The sequence below is a fragment of the Pinus tabuliformis genome, chromosome 7 (assembly GCF_031772625.1).
Source record: "Pinus tabuliformis cultivar Carrire ecotype Pingquan chromosome 7, CPIR1, whole genome shotgun sequence".
In the NCBI taxonomy this organism is placed as follows: Eukaryota; Viridiplantae; Streptophyta; class Pinopsida; order Pinales; family Pinaceae; genus Pinus; species Pinus tabuliformis.
This window is the reverse complement of record NC_142293.1, coordinates 1,442,135,861-1,442,156,070: the sequence shown is the minus strand read 5'-3', so window position 1 is coordinate 1,442,156,070 and position 20,210 is coordinate 1,442,135,861. Positions and strand designations below refer to the sequence as shown.

Genomic DNA, 20,210 nt, shown 5'->3' with positions numbered 1-20,210 from the left:
TAGGAGGAAGCAAGCATCAAAGAAACTTTCATCTGACAAAGCTTTCAAACCTGTCTCGCCCTAAATTTCTAGGGGGCTAGGGTATTCTGGACTTAAATTTATTTCGTATTTCTCTCCTTTGAAAATCATTGTGGAAGGTTGTTTTTGGGAACAACATTTGGAGCAAAGTAATCAAGGCTAAATATTTGGATAACAAAGACATTATCGTTTGGTTTAGACAAGGTTCTTTTGGTCCTCCCCATGGTTCTGTCATATGGAGAAGTTTCAACAAAATTGAGCATTTTTTTTTCTAAAAAACTTGGCATGGAACTTTCAATCGGGCAGAAAGATCCTAATTGGCCTTGATCCATTAGCGGGCGATGTAACATATTTGCCTATTTTTCAATAGATGCTTCACTACCTACAACATAAAGGGAATTTTTATTGGGACCAGGTCATTGACAAATGGTTGGGTTCAATTCCTACATGGAAGACGGCCGAGATGTTGGGACTTTATGGTGATCTAACTTCACAATGGGATAAGGTCATAGCGTATATGAAAAGCAGGGGTATCTTCAGATCATTGGAGGAGGATCATCTTATTTGGAATGGATCCAAGGGGCGATCTTCAGTTTATGTAAAATATATTTATAACATGCTTCAGATGGACAAACCAATCCCCCCTAATAACATTTTCCCCATTGTATTTTGGAAATTGAATTGCCCTACCAAGATTATTTTATTCGCTTGGCTGGTTTTCTACGACAAGAATCTTACGTGGGATAATTTACAAAAAAGAAATTGGTGTAGTCCAACAATCTCTCCTATTTTCAAAGCGAATGAAGAAAGCAATTATCATATTTTCCTAGTCTTTCCCCATGCTATGAAGATATGGAAATCTCTAGCTGACCACTTTGGTTTGAATAGGATTTCTTTCCCATCAATAAAGGATGCTTTTCAATGGTGGAGTAAGATGAGAACAGAATGGAGACCTATTCAGCTGATCTCCATTTGGGCTATTTGGAAATGGAGGAATAGGGCACTGTTTCAAGACAGCAAGGAAAGTTATACACTCGTTCTTGATTCTATCTTATCTCACCTTCCCATCCACTGCCCCCTTATTCACATCTCAATCTCAAGAAGCATGTTGGGAGTTCGATGGATCTTTCTGTTCTTCCACGTGCTTATTTTGATGGGGCAGCAATGAATGGAATCTGCGCATGTGGGGTTCTCATAATTCCGTGTGAGGACCAGCACATTCAAATCTCATGGAATGGTGGGAAGGGATTGAACAACAAAGCGGAGGCTATGGCCTTGGCAGGTCTCTTGAGCTTTAGTGACTTCTTAAACATTCAAGGACTGCACATTTTTGGTGATTCCAAGGTGATCATAGATCATGTTAAATCTGTACATATCATCCAAAATATCAATCTTTCGGGGTGGTTGGACAGAATTGCATCAATCTGGAATTCACGCAAGGATTTTACAATTCAACACATTGAAAGGACTTTCAACAAAGAGGCAGATGCGCTTTCTAAAGAAGGACTTTCCTCTCCAAATGAAATATGGAAGGTGTCCATCATTGTTGGAGATATTCGGCACAATATACAGGACTTCCATCTACCAGGTTCATAACATAATAGTTTTGTTTCTCTCCTCATATCTGGTATGTAGCAGGAAACCTGTTCTTTTCTTTCTTTTATATTTATCAGCTACCCCCATCACAGTTGCTTTTTTACAGAAGATCTTTATATATCTTTATATGTCTAGAGATGGAATCGGTTTTTTGCTGATCTGATATGGATAGATATCATCCTACTGGTTTGCATGCCAAAATTCGGGTACTTATAGATCTTATATTTTCATGTTCCCTCTACATGGGCCTACTGGCTATCACCAACTATTTGACAGATGTTGTATATATCAAATCTATCTATGAATATAATTTAGCTTTTTTTCTTACTGAGAAAAAAAAAAGTGATTGGTTTTAAAAATGATAAATAATAGTTCATGTAAAATTATTTTATATATTTAATAATCTATTTCAAATATCCAATATTAAATTATTGTAGAGCAATAAATGTGAATATTAAATTGAGTCATAATGAATAGATCGGAGCATGATAAGTGATTGGCTTTAAAAATGATAAATAATAATTTATGTTTGTTTATTTGATTTAAATGTGTTTTTTAAACTTGGATATAATTTATTATGCATCTAAGTTCAGATGGAAAACAATATATACAAAAAAAACTATGATTGGTCTTTGATGTATGGCTTATTTATCTATTGAAATCGTAGAGTGAATTATATAGTACCAACTTATACTCAAAACTTTACAAAATTGTCATCTTCCCAAGCAAGAACATAGCTAAACTAAAGAAATACACCTACAATAGCTACATTATACCATGGTAACCATCTAATGTGGCATTGATGTTTGTCATACAACCATGATTTTGTACACCTATCAATGCAAGGTTACTTGGTATAGAAGTAATCATTTGAAGAATCATAGTAAAAGCATTTTTACAAAGGTAAACTAGTTAAAACTTAAGGCTATAACAATTCTAGAAGTAGACAAAGAGACATTTGTGCATGTAAGTTAATCGGTGAAGTTATTGGAAATTAATATTGCAAATAAAGAAATGGTGATGCAACAAACACCTAGATAGCATAAAAATAAAAGGAGTAGTAACTACACACCTTGATAATTAGATAGAAGAATAAATGAAAAGTCCCTTCTAGGGGGGAACTTCCTTTTACAATATAAAAAATGCACAAGATGGGATGCTCTCTAAAAGAAGGTCCCCTTAGTATATATAGGAAACAAATGGTACAATTACAATTAAATGGTTTAGCGAACCAATAAGGACATCACTAATATAACAATAGAAATGTAATAACCCTATGTCTAGGGCTTAACATGCTTCTTCTCTACAAACAAGTGTTTTTCTCAACACCTAAATAGTTGTAAATCATTTTTCATTAAGAATTAATATTCCCATGTCACCTCTTTGAACAATATTCTCTTATACTTGCTGATGTACTCCATAATTACTTGATCTTGTAGTTGCTTGATCCTTGTTTCAAAGGATTGTTTATGGTTCTCATATTTTTTTCCCTTTTTCATTGACTTCTAGTAAGATAGTCTAAAGGGGCTTAAGTCACTAATTGCATTATTTAAGTAAGAAACTTGGAACAATGGATGTACATGTGAAGATGAGGTAACTTCAACTTGTAATCCATATTTCTAATCTTCTACAACACCTCATAGGGAACATAATATTTGGATGTTAATTTATTGTCCTTCTTTTATTGCTTGAGGGACATGTATTCATATCAATGTATCCTTCCTCAGAAATACCCAATCCCCACTTCAATTTCCATTTCATTGCAATGTTAATCTACTTATTATTTCACCCTATATTGTGCTTCAATGTAAAAGTTCATTACATAGCCAACGCAAAATGTCACTTTCTATGAAAACTGGTGGTAAATGAGTTGTCCACATCATCCAATTGAACATTAACCATGGGTCATTTGTAGGTTGGTTTGGATCATATTTTTTACCCTCTTCACTTAGTAACACAAGTTGTAATGTTGGAAAAATTCATGGTGGGAGGCACTTATAAACATACTTTTTTTCATTCTTCTTGGAGGTTTAGTGATGTTTATGGTGTTCTCATAATAATTTCATTTCAAATATTTGTTCTCTGGTTGACACTGAATGATGTTTTTCTTATTGAGAGGTAGTGTGTTGTATGAAATGATACAATGTACATATTATACCTACCAATTATTTATCATTGAAAGTGTCATTCGTGCAAATAGTGGTGGTAAATGAGAATTTTCTCATTTTTTTGGTCTTTCGTTGTAGCTCATTTGTTGGTTGGTTCACTTTCTATTTGCTAATGTCTCCACTTAGTAACATAAGAATCATTAGATTTTCCATTTAAAAGGTTCAATTTATAGCTAGTGTAAATGCAATAAATTATGCTCAATTTACGATCAACTATAAAAATACAACCTCCCATTTTGAGATTCATATAAAACTCACATACAAATTATCCAAATTCAATTTACAAAGTTCCTTCTCTCCTACATATTCTAGATAAAAGAAGGCATAATTGAGGACAAATGGTGACAATGTACTAAGTTGTGGAAGAAGTACATTTGGTCCCATTTCTAAAGGGGAAAGCATGGGAACTAGATTTTTCAAGTTCCTTCCTAAAGGTGGGTGAACTTGGAAAATATCCATCATAATGAAAATTTCACATAGCAAGCACACTCCCTTTGTTATCTTCTTACAATTATTTCAAACACCTTGGATTCATGTCGATTATGCATGGCCTGGACTCATAGTGGTAGTGGATACTAAATTTGTTGGTAACATAATAACTTAGAACCACGAAATTTGGAATATTTCAACACTTATCCAACATAATCGAATATGTGTCCAACTTCATTATGCATCCATAATCCATTGGAAGGCACCCACAAAAATACTCTGTGGAAAACTAAAACTAATAGATTATTATAACTACATTCCATTGCCTTAGATAAGTGTGTTTTTCATTTTAGAGACCACCATGTCCTCCATCAGTGCTTAGGGTAGTGATTTTCAAAAACTAACTCCCCCACATGAACTTTTTACATATCCCAGTGAATGAAACTCTAGTTCTAAAAGTATCGAAAAGAACTCATGTCAAGGTGTGTGATTGGAGGAGGAAAGACACCCTTAGCATAATAATGACATTTTGAATCCAAAATAACATATTATTTGTGGATAGAATACATGGTTTTCATGTTATCATGAGTTTCAACTCATATCCAAATATCATTTAGGGACACATACAAAATTGGCCTTTGGAGTATCAAAACCAGATTGAAATACATCTTTCCACCTCATAGCAGTGTTTCTTTCCATTACAGAGTGCACTATATCCTTTATTGGTACTCATATTAATGATTTGTAAAGTTGAACCTTTAACATGAACATTTTGCATTGCATCCCATTAAATGAAACCCTATTTTTAAAACCCGTCCAAAAAATCTCATTTTAGTGTGCGTAATTGGTAAATAAAGGGTCCCTTATTAGTTTGCCTTTATTGATTGAAGTATGCCTTGTTAGTTTGTCCATGGAGTCATTTAGTGATGAAAGATTGACTCAGTAGAAAGAGATCAGCTACACAATCAGCACATTGTTAAAAAATAATGTTTAATAAACTCATAACTAGAAATAATGAAATTTTATCTAAAACTATATTTATATAATTAATGTGAGATTTTACAACAAACTCAAATTTTAACAAGGTATATAGTTTTCAAAAAATATTAAAAATTCTCAATAAAAATTACAATTGAAATATTCTAATATTTAGAAAATTTGAACTTCTATTTTATTTAAATATTACATATCAATTTAATAACAAGTTGAGATGGAAGGTTGAAATGTCTAACCATACATGTGATTTTTATATATCAGGATCAACTCTTAATGCAAGGACCTCTAGTAACCTCTCATGATCATTTATTCCAAGCCGCCATCTTTGATGTCATTTTCCATGTCATTTCATTAATGAAAATGGCAAATGAGTAGCAATAACATGATGACTATATTGCATAACTACTTTATGTGGTTCATATTCTTCAAATATATATCCGGTCTTATTCTTTCCAACTTTCTTAAAGTACATTCCCTTCAAAATAATAGATCCTCTTTCAAAGTCTTGACCATCACTATCAACTTGGATTTCCAGTAATTTTCATTTGATTGTAGTACATCTCAATAGATAGTAGTCAACCCCTTCCACATTGTTAGGAGGTGCTATAACAGCAAATACATCACTTGTATGGGATTTAATACATATTTGAAACATTAAAAACATGTTTAATTTAACTAATATTTAGTCAAAATATAATATTCAAATATAATTAAAATTGATAATTTAATATTTAAAATTATAAAGGTATAAGAATTTGCATACCTTCTTGTACTAATCCAGAAATAACATCATAGTCTGAAGAGAATTGTGGGTCTTCATCTCTTTCTTCAATTGGAATGTGCACTTGAGTAGGACCAACACGATCTAAAGGTTCCAAGATAGTTTGTTTCCATTCTTCAACAAATCCTTGTTGTAAATTTATACATGCTTCTTGGAATTCATTTCCTACACAATATCCACAATAACAAGCATGCTCCCTGACATGCAAAACCCAATCAGTGTGATCTGTGCTTCTAACAGAGTGAAAAGACCTTGTACCTGGTACAGTTTTACATGTATAAGCATGTTCATGATCAACATTCGTTATATGCCAAAAGAATCTACATATAAACTTATCAATTTGACCATCACTTCTATGACACAAATTTTGAGTGCACCAATCAACAACACTTTTTGCATCTTGCATTATATTAGCATCAAACTTCATTTGGTATCTCCTAAGAGCTCGTTTAATGCAAGCCCCAGTGCCATCATGCTCTCCTTTTCCATGACCACTTTCAAAGAAGCTCCATGTATGTTTAATTTTGATTTTACGATGAAGACGACACAACCAATAAAATGATCTTGTTGAATTGAATTGCCCTGCACAACCATCTGACCAAACCCAATGTTCTCTAAAAGTGACACTTTTATCCTTTATAAGAGAATCAAAAAATTTGTTGAAAGAATGTTGCACAAAAAGAGTATCATGATCTGAATCATCACTATCATAAAAGTGAACCTCTTTGATCACTATTCTTTTTTCTGGTGTACTTTGTCTTCCATCAATATGCTCCTCTGCATGCCTATAAGATACATGGACAAAAATTGTAACTTGTTCTGAATGGTAATATTGGCTTTGTATTTCTTTTTGTGGTGAAAATGTATAGTTTTCTACAAAGTCAACAACATATAATACAACACCAAATGGAAAAGTATCTCGGCTAGTTCGAAATTGCATGTCTTTCCATCTTGCTATATGAATATGTTGGACATACTGATAAATTTGGTTAGTCTTAAACGCACCAATAAATTCTTTGATGGTAACTTCATCTTCAACCAAATTAATCCTTCTCGATTCACCTCCATGAGATAAAGAAAATGTGACATACTTGAAATTTTTTCTTTTAATCATATCATTTGAATAATCATGTGCAATATCTTTCCATCTTTTTAAATTAAAACAATTATCACATTTATTTTTAACACACTTCATATTGTAAAAGTGCTCACCTTCTCCCTTTTCACAAAGTAAAGTCTTGATGAATTCAGTGACATGCAATGGAGGTGCTTCATTTGAAGGTTGGAATTGTAACCTATAGTTACGAAATACTTCATAATAATAATTGAATTCCACATGGTACCTGCAACAACATGTGTCATGAAATTTGTTGGGTCGTATATACCAAGGCTTCATTGCCTCAAAAGTTCGTTGCCCAATTGTAATATTAGGATGTGCATCTTGAAACTTGTGGAATAGCTCTGTTTGTGAAATATCTAGAAATTGTTTTTGATGCTCCTCCCTAACACCACATGAGATTCTATGTGTCAAGACATCTCTTCTATTAGAAGAAACTCTAGAATTTTTATTCCAAAATTCAATTACTATGCCACGCCACTCATCTAAAACCTTGTCATTTCTAGGAGCCCTGCACACTATTGCCCAATTCTGGTGAGGATTCATGATTTCCAATTGTTCTCTTGTATCAATCCTTCTTGTCAATGTTCTTCTACTAATATTAAGTTCCTTTGAAGTTGCAGTGACCAACTTTTCATTTGATGTCCCTTTACTAATAATTGCATTCATAGTATCTCTTCGAGCAGCTCTATGGTCTTTTGTGCGTGTTTTGCTACCAATCAAGTCATATGATGACTTAATGTTATTAAGCATTGTATCTGAAATTTTATTTTTATCATCTTGATTAATTCCAAGAAAACAAAATATAGGTTTCAGCTCTTTTCATCGCAATAAGCATGCCAGAAGTTGGGCTTGGGAAATTAAAGATTTATGTGAAAAATATTCCTCATACATCTTAATTGTCTAGTTTCGGATGGTGTGATCAGACACCTTCTCTCCTACATCAATCTGATTCTGAATAGATGACGGAGTACTTGTTGGTATGTGTTTTGGTAAACTTGATCTGCTACTCGATGCTCCTTTCTGGCCCAAAATATCACATCTTCTATCTTGCATTTGCGTATCCTGGTTTTGGAATTGTTGATTTTGACTCGATAAACTAATATGTTGGTTGAATAAATTATTTGAACCTTTATTAGATGTTATCTCTCCACCCAAAACATCCAAGTTTTGGACATCATCTTGCATAGGAGTATTGCAATGAGAATGCAAAATTTGACTTAATATGTTGGATCTTTGATGTTGAGTTCCTTCTATAGTAGTAATAATGATGTTTTGTTGGTTTTCATGAGTTTCTTGTTGTTGGCTATTATACCTTATTCTTCTTTTTTCATTCCTTTCTTCCTCAACAAAACGAGGATGTTTGTGAGCTGATTTCTTCTTTCTCCTAGACTGGCTCCCCATATTTGCACAATATTTCACTATATATTCTGCATTCACATTATACAAAACACACACTTAAAATTATATAAAATTTTGAATATATATAAAACAAAATAAAAAAACATCTTTTCAAATGAATCTAGCAGTTAATAAAACCAAAAATTACAATGTTCATACAAAAGGTGTATGATTTGCAGGAAATGCTCCCCCAAAGATGCAATGATTTAGCACATCCAATGCAAAAAGATCGAAATGTTGTGAATGGCATTTTTTTTTTATTAATGCAGTTCTTACAAACAAAAATAGAAAAAAAAAATATTTCCCCAATCTTGTATTGAGTTAAGGAAAATTTTCTAGACACTTCTAGTGACACAAGTTTATTTATAAAAATAAGTAATTACATGCTATATTCGAAACACCCTGTTAGCATACTTTTTCTTTCATCACTTATGACATATTAGATTTGATAAAAAAACAAAAGAAACTTTTCTATGCTTTCCAAAATTTGCTCTTCACAAAATTAACCATTGCCAAAAACAATTTTTGTATTTGTCATAATTTGTTCACAAATCTAATTGTTACCAAAAACATTTTTTGTACATACTAAAATTTGTTCTTGACAAAATTAACAACTACCAAAAATATTTGATGTACTTATCACAATTTTCTCTCACAATATTAACAATTACCATTCTTATTACTAAAATCATGTTTCCTATATTTGAGTAATTTTTCATTTTCTGCTTACAAAATATTAAATTTGACATTTAAAAATATCAATAATTATTATTCTATTAACCACTTCTAATTTTTATTATAAATACTGTTCTTACATCTAAAAAGTTTCCTTAACAATAACTTCTTTATACTAACATTTATAAATTTCTTTATATAACAAAGTAAATATAAGTTTTTATAACATTGAAATGTTAATTCAACAATGTCTTATTTATAATATTACTGTTCAATTTTTTAAAAATGACTTTAATTTTACAAAAAAAAAATATGCTTAATTAATTTAACAATACATATTTAATAATATGTAATTCAATTATTTTTTATAAAATAAAATAAATTTAGTTAAAAAAATAATTTATCTTTAAAATTTATTAAATTATTAATTTAACTAAAAATTCATCCTTAAAAAATTAAGATATATATTTTTTAATTAAATATTATAAAATGATTAATTAAACCGTATTTTTCTAATAATTTTTAATAAAATGAAATTCATATTTTATTTATATTTATAAGATATAATTTTCATTTTTAAAAACATTATTATTTAAAAAAATTAGTTAAAAATTTTCTTGTAAATTTATTTTACGCAGTAATGATTTATTATGAAGGAAAATAATGTTAGAGTAAGATTATTATTTCAGAAATTTCTAACTGGTAATCCTAATATTTGCCCAAAAAAGATGATTTAAATTTCAATAAATTACACTATTTTCGAAGAGTAGAATATAGTTTAAATTTTCATTTATATATATATATATATATATATATATATATATATATATATATTATTTATTTATTTTTATTTATTTTTTATTTTATTCTTATTTATTTATTTTTATTTATTTTTTATTTTTTCCAGGAAGAAAAAGCGTGATTATATTATATGAGAAATATAAAAATTCATATAATATGAAGACTAAAGCCAGCATAACCAGGAAGCAAAAAGAACGTATGCAGTATCGCTCATCTTGATGATGTTCTTCTTGTTTTTTGATCACAAGAAAGCATAGGAGGAGGCTTCCGCAAGGAAAATGATAGAAACTTCATCATGAAGAACAAAAAGCAAAAGAGTAAAACTGAAAGATTGCTTGCGAGAGACTAGAAATCATGAAAAGAAAATTCCTGGATAGGAAAAAGGTTCCCTTCAAACAAAACCTGCAAGTACCAAAGACCCGGTGCTGAATGAAGACCCTCTTTTGACAGCGAGTCGGCCTGCTGATTTAGTTCCCTGCTGATATGATGTATGGAGCCACCTTCCAAGCTTCCCCAGTATAAACTAATCCTGTCCATCCATCCGACAAGGTGCGGCATGAAAATATGATTTTTTCCAGAGACAAAATCCACCACCACCTTAGAATCTCCAAGAACCGAGACATCCTGTATATTTAGGAAGATGCAAAGTTTTAGAAGGCCTGCTAGGGCCATCGCCTCAGCCTTACTGTTGGTGCCTTTCCCACCATTCCAGTGGGCGAAAAATTGATTGTTTTCATTTACCATAATAATAGCTCCACATCCACAGGAACCGTGCTGTTCCGCTCCATCGAAGTACGCTCTTGGATAAAAAGAGGGATCCTTTGATAAATCTTTGCAGGCGCTCTTGATTTTCTTGAGGGACTTTTGCGGAAGAGCTTCATAAAGAGAAACAATATTGAGAAAAATATCCAGGAAAGGGGATTTGCAGCCATTGAAAATGGAGTTGTTACGCCACTTCCATATACTCCACAAAGCGATGATGAAGATTGTCCTCCAGGATTCGTTTTGCTCACTGCACCATAGGAGCGAATCTGTGATAGAAGCATGAATATTGTGTTGGACTCCATAATAATTCTCCAAGGCATGCCACAATTGCTTTGAACCTTTACATTGCAGAAATAAATGGTCATTGAATTCCTCCTCAGACCTGCAAATGGGACATAGGCCGGGGCCGTGCCATCCCCTTTTCTTTAAGTTTTCCCAGGATAGGTTCTTATTGTGGAATGAGAGCCAGGCAAAGAAAATCATTTTGGGCGGGCAGTCTGCCTTCCAAAAAATGCGAGGGAAGATGGGATTGTGAGAGGGCTGCTTAAGACCAATCAAGTTCAGATATACATCTTTAACGCGGATACTGTTCAGCCCTTTCGATGTTTTCCAGGTGAGGCTGTCAGATTCTTCAGAGCGAAAAAATCCACAGTTCCTTAGGCACGTCCTGATATGCTCCCATTGAAGGGCAATCGGGCCAGGAATTTTTAAAGTTCCTGCATCTTTCCACAGTGGTATAGATCCCTGCCATGCCGCAATCAGACTGCCCCAAAAGAAGAGGCCCCTTCTGTGAAAGAAGTTTAGTAAAGATACAGGCACATTGATCTCCTCGGCACCGCTTAAGAATTGATCTTTCCCGATAAGGATCTTGTTGCTAGATTGGAAGCGCCAAATTAAATTCTTCAAAAAATAATTTTCAATCTTACGAAAGCTGAGCCAAATTGGAGAACCATATGGGGTGCCAATCCTTCCCTCCCTGAACCAAAAAGTTAGGTCCTTCCTACCCAAATATTTCTTCTGTATAATGGAACTCCATGATCCTTCTCCATGAATCGCTCTCCACATTGACTTGCATAGGAGAGCCTTCCCAAAGGTGCGCATGTCGAGCAGACCCCAGCCACCCATGCTCTTTGGCAATGAGATACTGGACAGTTTTGAGAGGTGATATTTCGTTCTTCCCGCTTGACTGCCCCAAATAAAATTTGTTATGAGTTTATTCATGATTTGAATAATGCTCGCCGGGAGAAAATATAAATGAGCCCAATAAACCACAAGCTGGTTCAGTATTGATTGCGCCAAAGTCACTCTTCCCACCAGTGTTAAACTTTTGTATTCCCAAGCTGAGATCTTCCTGTAGTATCTGTTTGAGATCCAACTCCAATCTACCTTTGAATAGCCATTTGCTTTTAACTGAAAGCCCAAATATTTGATGCCAAGACTGATAGTTTGCATTTTTATTCCAAAAACCTTAGCTAGTGATGCAACTTCAACCAGATTGGAGTCATTGTGGAAAATCGCTGACTTCGCATAGTTTATTTGCAGTCTTGTAGCCATTTGAAATCTTTTTAGGATTTCATACAAGCATAGCCAGGAGAACCTGCAAATCATTCCGAAAAGAATAACATCGTCTACAAAAAGGTTGTGGGAGATAGAAATATTTCTGCAAATTTTTAAGGGGCGGCATCTGTTTTCCTTGACAGCCTTGTTGATATGGAGGCTAAGCGAGTTCATGGCCAGGATAAACAGGAGCAGCGCAAGAGGGCATCCTTGGCGAAGGCCTCTGGCCGCGCGGAAGAAAGAAGATGGGATCCCATTTATGATGATCGCATAGTCCACCCTTTCAACGCAGGCCATAATCCAGTTGATCATGCTGGCTCTTAAACCGATCTTTGCGAGCAGGCACCTAGTGAAACCCCAATCAAGGCAGTCGTATGCCTTACAGAGATCAATCTTGAGGATAACTGCATCACTTTTTTTAGAGTGAATAGCGAACAAAGCTTCCTGTGTGCTTGCGACAGCGTCTAGGATATTTCTACCTTTTAGAAAGGCGTGTTGTTCCTTTGATAGATGTTTTGATAAGGTTCCTTTTATTCTTTCAGCTATGATCTTCGAAATGATTTTGAAGGAGATGTTACAAAGAGAGATCGGTCTAAAATCCTTGAAAGATTCCACATCGCCTTTTTTTTGGATGAGAGCTATGTTAGTGGAAGAGATCTTTTGATTGATGCAGCCTGACATCCTGGTTGCTTCCACCATCCTTAACAGGTCTAATTTTATAAGATCAACAAAGTGAGAGAAAAATTCTATCGTCCAGCCATCAGGGCCCGGACACTTGTCCCTCTTGAAGGATTTTATTGTTCTCAGCAACTCCTCCTCAGAAACCGGCTAAAAGATTTGGTCATTTAGATCATCATCAAACATCCTAGGAAACTCTTCAATGCCCCACATAATGTCCTGGATATTGCATTATTCTGACCTTTTGTACTGGTTCTCAAAGTATTTGACCGCCCCATTTGAAATGTCTTGTTGGGAATATAGAAAACCTCCTTTCCCATCGTTGATTTTCCATATAGAATTCTTTTCACATCTAGAGCTGGTGAAATTATGAAAGAACTTTGAATTCCTCTCTCCTTCCTTCAACCAGATCGCTCTGCCTTTTAACCTCCAGAAATATTCTTCCTGTTTTAAAATTTTCGCTTTTTTCTTTTGGAGCTCCTTTATTCGGCATCTTATTTTGAAAGGTAGCATGTGTGTGGCCATGGAATCCACAACGCTATCCAATTCTAGTTGAACCTCCCGGAGCTCATTTCTGTTCGCATGTCTTTTTTGGTTATGCCACTCCTTTACCATCTTTTGTATGGCCTCCATTTTGTCTCTGAAAGTCAATAGAAGAGGAGCAACTTTGGGAGATGACATCCCAGACCAGGATTTTGTAATGATGTCATTGAACTCCGGGTCTTCTAGACATGTCCTGTTGAATTTAAAGGAGTAACCTTTTCTAAACCCCTTTGCCCTCCATCCGAGCATAATCGGCCTGTGATCAGAGATGAAGACGTTCTCAATTGTTGAGAAAGGCATGCCTAATTTGTCAATTAGACTAGCATGAAGTATAAATCTGTCAATTCTCTTGGCAATATAAGCTTTCTCGGCCCTTCCATTTTCCCACGTCGGATGCAGCTTGGGAGGGAGAATGTCAACAAAATTCCTACTGAGAAACTCGTTCTTAATTCTGTCGGCAATGGGATCCTTTTTCTTGTTTATGCCCCAGATTTCGTCCATGTTTAAGGTGAAGTTAAGGTCACCTGCAATCATTAAAAATTCAACATCAAATATTTCTGATGCAAAAAGAGTTTCCCAGAAAGATAGTCTGTTCTTATATGGTGCGTATATGTTCAGAATATTAATAGGGAATTTGTGTCCTCTGAGTTGAGCCGAGATGAGAATGCCCGCGAGACAGCTGTATGTTTTGGCTTTTATCCAGCTAGGATCCCATAATACCGCCAAACCGCCTGAAAGGTTGTTTGCTTCCAAGGCGGAAATGTGCCAAAGGGGGAACATCTTTCTGAAATAAGAAACTGTTACAGAAGAGGGATGCATGGTCTCTTGAATTAAAATAATTTTGGGGCTTGCTGACAGTAGAAAATTCTTTAAGGCCACAAATTTTAGGTCTGCCCCCAGACCTCTAATATTCACTGATATGATAAAATTCATTGAGAAGGCTTTCTGGCCTTGCTTGCTCTAAGGGGCCTTTCCTCAGTCATATCGATGATGGGGATATCGATAAGGGATAAATTACTGATACCTCTACCTGCTCCATCACCCCTCCCCCTGAAATTTCTAGAGCCTCTGTTGGTTTTCCTCCTGACCGTAATATTACTAGCAGAATTGGGGCTTATCAGGGGAGATCTTCGGGTTCCTGGCTTATGAATGGTGAGAGGCTCAAGCTCCAGATATTTCTTGCTTAAAATATAGTCCAGATCACTATCAATCAAGAGGACACCAAGGACAACAAATATCAAAAGGATGAGCATCAGAATGGTGCAGTATAGACCTAACAGAACTTACCATGGTTAGGAGAAAGATTTAGCTGAGAAAAGAAGAGATGAAGGTTCCCTTGACTAGATAGGCACTCTTAGAAGTATAAGAGCTAAGCTAAGAAGCCACAAGGCTAACAATGAAAACATTTCTTGAGCTCAAAAGAAGCAGGTAGAAGTGAATGTAGTCATATTGAAAATCCTATCAAATATGCAAAGACATAAGCAATGTGAACTAGGTTCCAACTACAAGTTTAGGTAGATTTCATTAGGACTTTGGAAGCAAGAATTGAGAATTTATGGTGTGGAAGGAAACAAATCCAAGAAAATACATAGGAAAATAAGTAGGGATATAGTGAGAGGTGGAAGTCTAATAAGTACCCCAGAGAGGAGGAGAAGCATCCACGATCAGTTGTCTAGTGTTGTAACTAAAAGACACTTTCAACAGAAGAGGAAAGGAAAAGACTCCATGCCAGAAGAATTTAAGAAGGAGAGACCTCCTACATTTGATGGAGAGGTGAAGAAGGCTAAGGAAGCAGACACATGGCTGCTAGGATGAACATGTATTTCAGAATACATGACTACTATGAGAACATGAAGGTAGGAGTATCCATCTCCAGCTATAAGGGAAAGGCTAATATCTAGTGGGAATATTTGAGGAATGTATTAGATATCAGAGATAAAGAATCTTCATGTAGGATATTTGAGAGGTATGTGAAGGAAAGGTACTTGTCTAAAGGATACTATGACATCAAAGCTAAGGAATTCTATGAGCATAATCTAGGTTAGCTGATAGCTGATGAATATACAACTAAGTTCTTGGAGTTGTTGAGTATGTGCCATACCTCAAGGATGAGAAATCAAATATTCAAATGTACCTTAATGGATTTCCATAGGCATTTAGGGACAAAATAGAATTTGCTGAGCCTAAAACATTGTAGAATTCCATTAATAAAATGAAGTAGTTCTATGAATAATCCAACAATAGGATTGTGTCTTGAATGGATTAGAAGGAAAAATCCAAACCTAATTTTAAAGGGAAATGATAGAAGCCTACAAGAGGAAATGAGAAGCTTGCCACTATTGCTAAGTGAATTTTTTTGTAAAAGACTACTACTATTGATAAGGACTGATTTACAAGGCCTATAAGAGAAGAATATAAGCAATTCAAAGGAGAACCTATACAATGTTGGAGTTGTGTAGAAAATCAACGACGGAGGGACTATCCCCAATGACAACAGAATGGTCCAAGGTTGTACAATGTAGAAGAAGAAACTATCGTGAATTATGTGGCTCATAGTGTGCCATGGATTTATGTTGCATTGGAAAACAAGCACGTCGATCATTAAGCCTCAATGTTCAAAATGGAAGGTATGGTCAAAATCCAAATCATTTCAATTTTAATTGGCCTTGGCTCCAATTTTAGTTATGTAAGTCCACAAGTTTCAGAAAAGTGTGTATTGTAGAGCACAACCCATGACAAGTCGTGGTTGGTTTAGTTGGCCACGGGGACTAAGAAATGAGTTGAACATGTGGCGAGGTCATGCTCAGTAGAGATATATGGAATTCACACAAATGCATACTTAAATTTATTACCACTAGGATCGTACAATATGTTAATCAAAGTGGATTGGCTAGAAGCTCACAAAACTAAGGTGGATTACTTTAGCAAGTCAATTGAATGCCTCAATGACCATGGGGAAAATATGATGCTATATGGGAAACTAAATCTTGTTATAGTTAGGCAGATAACAGTGATGCAACTGAAGCGATGCAACCGAAAAAGATGTCAATTATTCATTGTCCAAGTGACCAATGACTCATAAACTAGTGGAAACAACTTATAGGAGTACCCAGTTTTTCAAAAAATCGAAGACATGCTCCCTAAAGAGATCCCAAGACTACCTACCACCACATAAGGAAATTGATTTCTCCATAGAATTATTTATAGGGACAATGCCTATGTAAAAATCTCCATATTGTATGAATACAATAAAACTAGTAGAGTTAAAACTTTAGTTAAAATAAATGTTGTACAAGGGATATATTAGACCCACTGTGTCCCCCTAGGGAGCACCTGTGATATTCATAAAGAAGAAGGAAACACCTTGAGACTATGTATTGATTACAAATAACTAAATAAATCCACTCTAAAGAACATATATCATCTTCCAAGGATTGATGATATGTTTGCCGAACTAAGGGGAGTTGGAGACTTCTTAAAGATCAATTTCTAATTTGGGTACCATCAAGTGCACATTAAAGATGAGGGCATTCACAAAATGGCATTTAGAACTAGGGATGGGCACTGCAAATTTGTAGTTGTGCTATTTGGGCTCACAAACGCCCCAAAAACCTTTATGTGTTTAATGAATAATGTGCTAAATCCATATTTGGAAAATTTTGTGTTGGTTTTGTTGATGACATATTGGTTTATTAAAACTCCAAGGAGGAGCATTTGAAACATTTAGCTACAATCTTACAACTACTAAGAGAGCACAAGATTTATGCAAAACTCAACAAGTGTGATTTATTTCAATCGTAGGTGAAATATTTGGGGCATATAGTTTCTAAAGAGGGAGTGGTAGTAGACCCTAATAAAATAAAGGCCATTATGGAGTGGCTTACTCCCTAGAATGTGAAAAAAGTAAGATCCTTCTTGGGATTGGTCAGTTATTACCAAAGGTTCATCTACAATTTCTCAAGGATTAGAAATCCAATCACAACGCTACAAAGAAGGGAATTAAGCTCCAGTGGACAAGAGAATGTGCAGTCATCTTTGAGTATCAAAAAAATTTGTGCATGCATGCACCAATACTGAGAATAAGAGACTTAGAGAAATATCATATGGTGTGCACAAATTTTTGCAAGGAAGGACTGGGTAAAGTCCTAATGCAAGAAGGAAAAGTTGTGTGTTATCAATCAAGAAAGAGTGACTATTTCACTCATGATATAGAATTAGTTGCAATAGTGCATGTGCTAAAAATGTGATGATTTACCTCCTTAGAAGGAGATTTGTATTGATGTAAAATCATGGAGGGTTGAGGTATTCGTTTGATCAACCCAAGTTGAATGTCAAGCAGGCAAGGTGATTGTACCTTAGTAGAAAATTTAGTTTCGAAATCAAATATATCAAAAGAAAGGAAAACCAAATAGCAAATACACTCAACAGGAGGCAACAAGTAGCTCATATGGTAGCTATCAACACTTATGAAATTGACATTAAAGAAAAGATTAAATAGGGAATGTGGCAGAATGAACACTAGTGAAATTTTTCTTGGCACCACACAAGTTTCAAGTAGGAGACAAGCTTTGGCTACATTTACAGATGGAACATCTTGTAGGGGCGCATCAAAAGCTTCCGACCACTCCACTATGAACCTTACACCATCATCGAGGTTATGGGTGACAACACTTTTGAGGTAAGTACCCCCCCTTTCTTGGCATACACCTAGTGTTCAATGTGGATCACCTTCAGACATACTTTCCACCAGTGTTAGACACATCAAAAATAGCAGAGCAGCTAACATTGACAAAGCTCAACCTAGATTGCATCGGACAAGCCAAAATTGATTAGATAATGGATAAAGATTAAAGGCACTCACCAACAGAGGATCCAACTATATCAGGTTGTCAAAGCAAGCTAGTTCACGCACCAAGGAAAGTGGCTCACTAGGGGCCAAGTTTAGCATAAGTTTGCCCATCTCACAGAAGAACTCGGCACAATGGAGACCACTGTTTCCTAAGGTGGGAGGACTGATATAGGTGAACATCGATGGTCACCCACCTATTTCACTGGTTCACAACTCAATTTTCATATTTAGGCAGTTTTCTAATTTTGGAAGTTTTCAGGTCTTGAACTTTTAGAGCCATTTTGAGGCCCTAAATGACACTTTTTGGGGAAATGGGTTGACGATATTCACAAACTTACATTAACGATAAAAAAATGTACTCCTCGGGTAAACCTTTAAAATGGGCTATCATGCGCACTAAATGAAGATCATATGTCAAAGTTATGACCTCTGAAAGTTGACATTGCAATTTACCCCATTAGGGCTCATAATCCCTTGTCGTTTCATTTCCGAGGGTTAGGTTTTTTTATGTTTAAGGTTTCTCATTGCTTGTTCATGATAAGGAGGCCTCTAAGCCTTATTGTAACACAGTTGAGGAAAACATGTAGCCATCACATCTCTTCTCAAAGATAGACTACCACCATTCGAGCTAGTTCGCCTTCATTTTACATGTATATAGTTTAAGCATTTTCCATTCATTAACTGAAGTCAAATTTCATTGTATCTCTATGTTTTGGTTATAAATCTATATTTCATTTTATTCCCTTCAAATTCAAATCAAATTATTATTATTAATTTGTATATAATAATTATATTAAAAGTAACCTCGAAACATAAATTATCTAATAAATTCTAAAATAAATCATTTAATAATATTAGAAAAAACATTTAACTCAAATTTTACAACAATGTTGTGAAATCTTTTTTTTTTTAAATATATTTAGATATATAGAACAATTTTTTTAAAAATATATTTAGATAAATAAAGTTCGATAGAGCCTAAAATCACAAGTCAAAATCTAAACTCAATTCAATAATTATTTTTTTAATTTATTTTTTTATAGATTTAATTTCGTATTTTTTATTTTTATATATTTTTAAATTAAATGATAATTAAATTCAATTGTTATAATGAATAAACGTTAATACTAATTAATATATATACATTAACGACTATTAATATCTATATATAATAAAATTATTTGAACCATACCTATTGTAAACTTTCTTTTATCATACTTCGGAAAAGTATGCCCAAATTACCCAGACGATACACATTCTTAAGTATTATAAGTATTTTTACAATATGAAATTAATTTTAATAGGATAGAAAATAATTTATCATGACTAACCCTATATTTTTTTTAAAATGAATCAATTCTTTGTATAAAATCAAACCAATTTGCAAGTATAGATAATGAATATTTTTTTTTGCGCAACTTAGCTATCAAAAAATATCATTCACAGGAAACTGAATTTCTCCTTTTTATTTTTATTTTTTGTATTTTCTATCAAAACTCTAAATTCAGAGTTGCCATTATAGTTGATGGTATTTTTTTGTTGACATTTCTTTACCCGAGTCCAAACTCTCAGATACATGTGTACATTTTATTCCAATTGCTTCTTGGATGATGTCACTTTCCTCATGATGATTTTCAGGACCTGAAAAATCCCTAGATCATTAGGTTTCTCAACATGATTGACTGGATCCTTCTTCTTCTTTTCTCCCTCCTCCACTTGGGAGGCTTGTTCATTTTGTTCTTCTGGTTATTGATGATCCTCATCCAACTCTTCATTATCCGAAGAGGGTGAATTTGGAAATTTCCATCCCTTTGGCTTTTGGGATCTCTTCTTTGT

General features: G+C 34.3%; 2 protein-coding genes across 2 annotated transcripts; one reads left to right on the top strand and one right to left on the bottom strand.

The window, feature by feature from the left end:
* The first annotated feature begins 1,137 nt into the window (after positions 1–1,137).
* On the top strand, positions 1,138–1,614 carry LOC149253106 (uncharacterized). Its single transcript, XM_089454370.1, has one exon. The coding sequence runs from the start codon at positions 1,138–1,140 to the stop codon at positions 1,612–1,614; it is 477 nt and encodes a 158-aa protein (XP_089310496.1).
* Positions 1,615–10,327: 8,713 nt separating this feature from the next.
* Positions 10,328–14,344, bottom strand: LOC149253105 (uncharacterized). The gene is made up of 2 exons (XM_089454369.1): positions 13,595–14,344; positions 10,328–13,132 (listed from the first exon to the last, which is right to left on the bottom strand). Exons 1-2 carry the CDS (start codon positions 14,342–14,344, stop codon positions 10,328–10,330), a joined length of 3,555 nt encoding a protein of 1,184 aa, XP_089310495.1.
* Between the last annotated feature and the right edge of the window lie 5,866 nt (positions 14,345–20,210).

Excerpts from the sequence above, each read along its gene's own strand:
- LOC149253106 (XM_089454370.1), top strand. The coding sequence starts at position 1,138 with ATGGATCTTTCTGTTCTTCCACGTGCTTATTTTGATGGGGCAGCAATG.
- LOC149253105 (XM_089454369.1), bottom strand. The coding sequence starts at position 14,344 with ATGCATCCCTCTTCTGTAACAGTTTCTTATTTCAGAAAGATGTTCCCC. Across the intron at positions 13,133-13,594 it reads TGGAGGCCATACAAAAGATG|CCGGTTTCTGAGGAGGAGTT; the intron begins GTAAAGGAGTGG and ends CAAATCTTTTAG.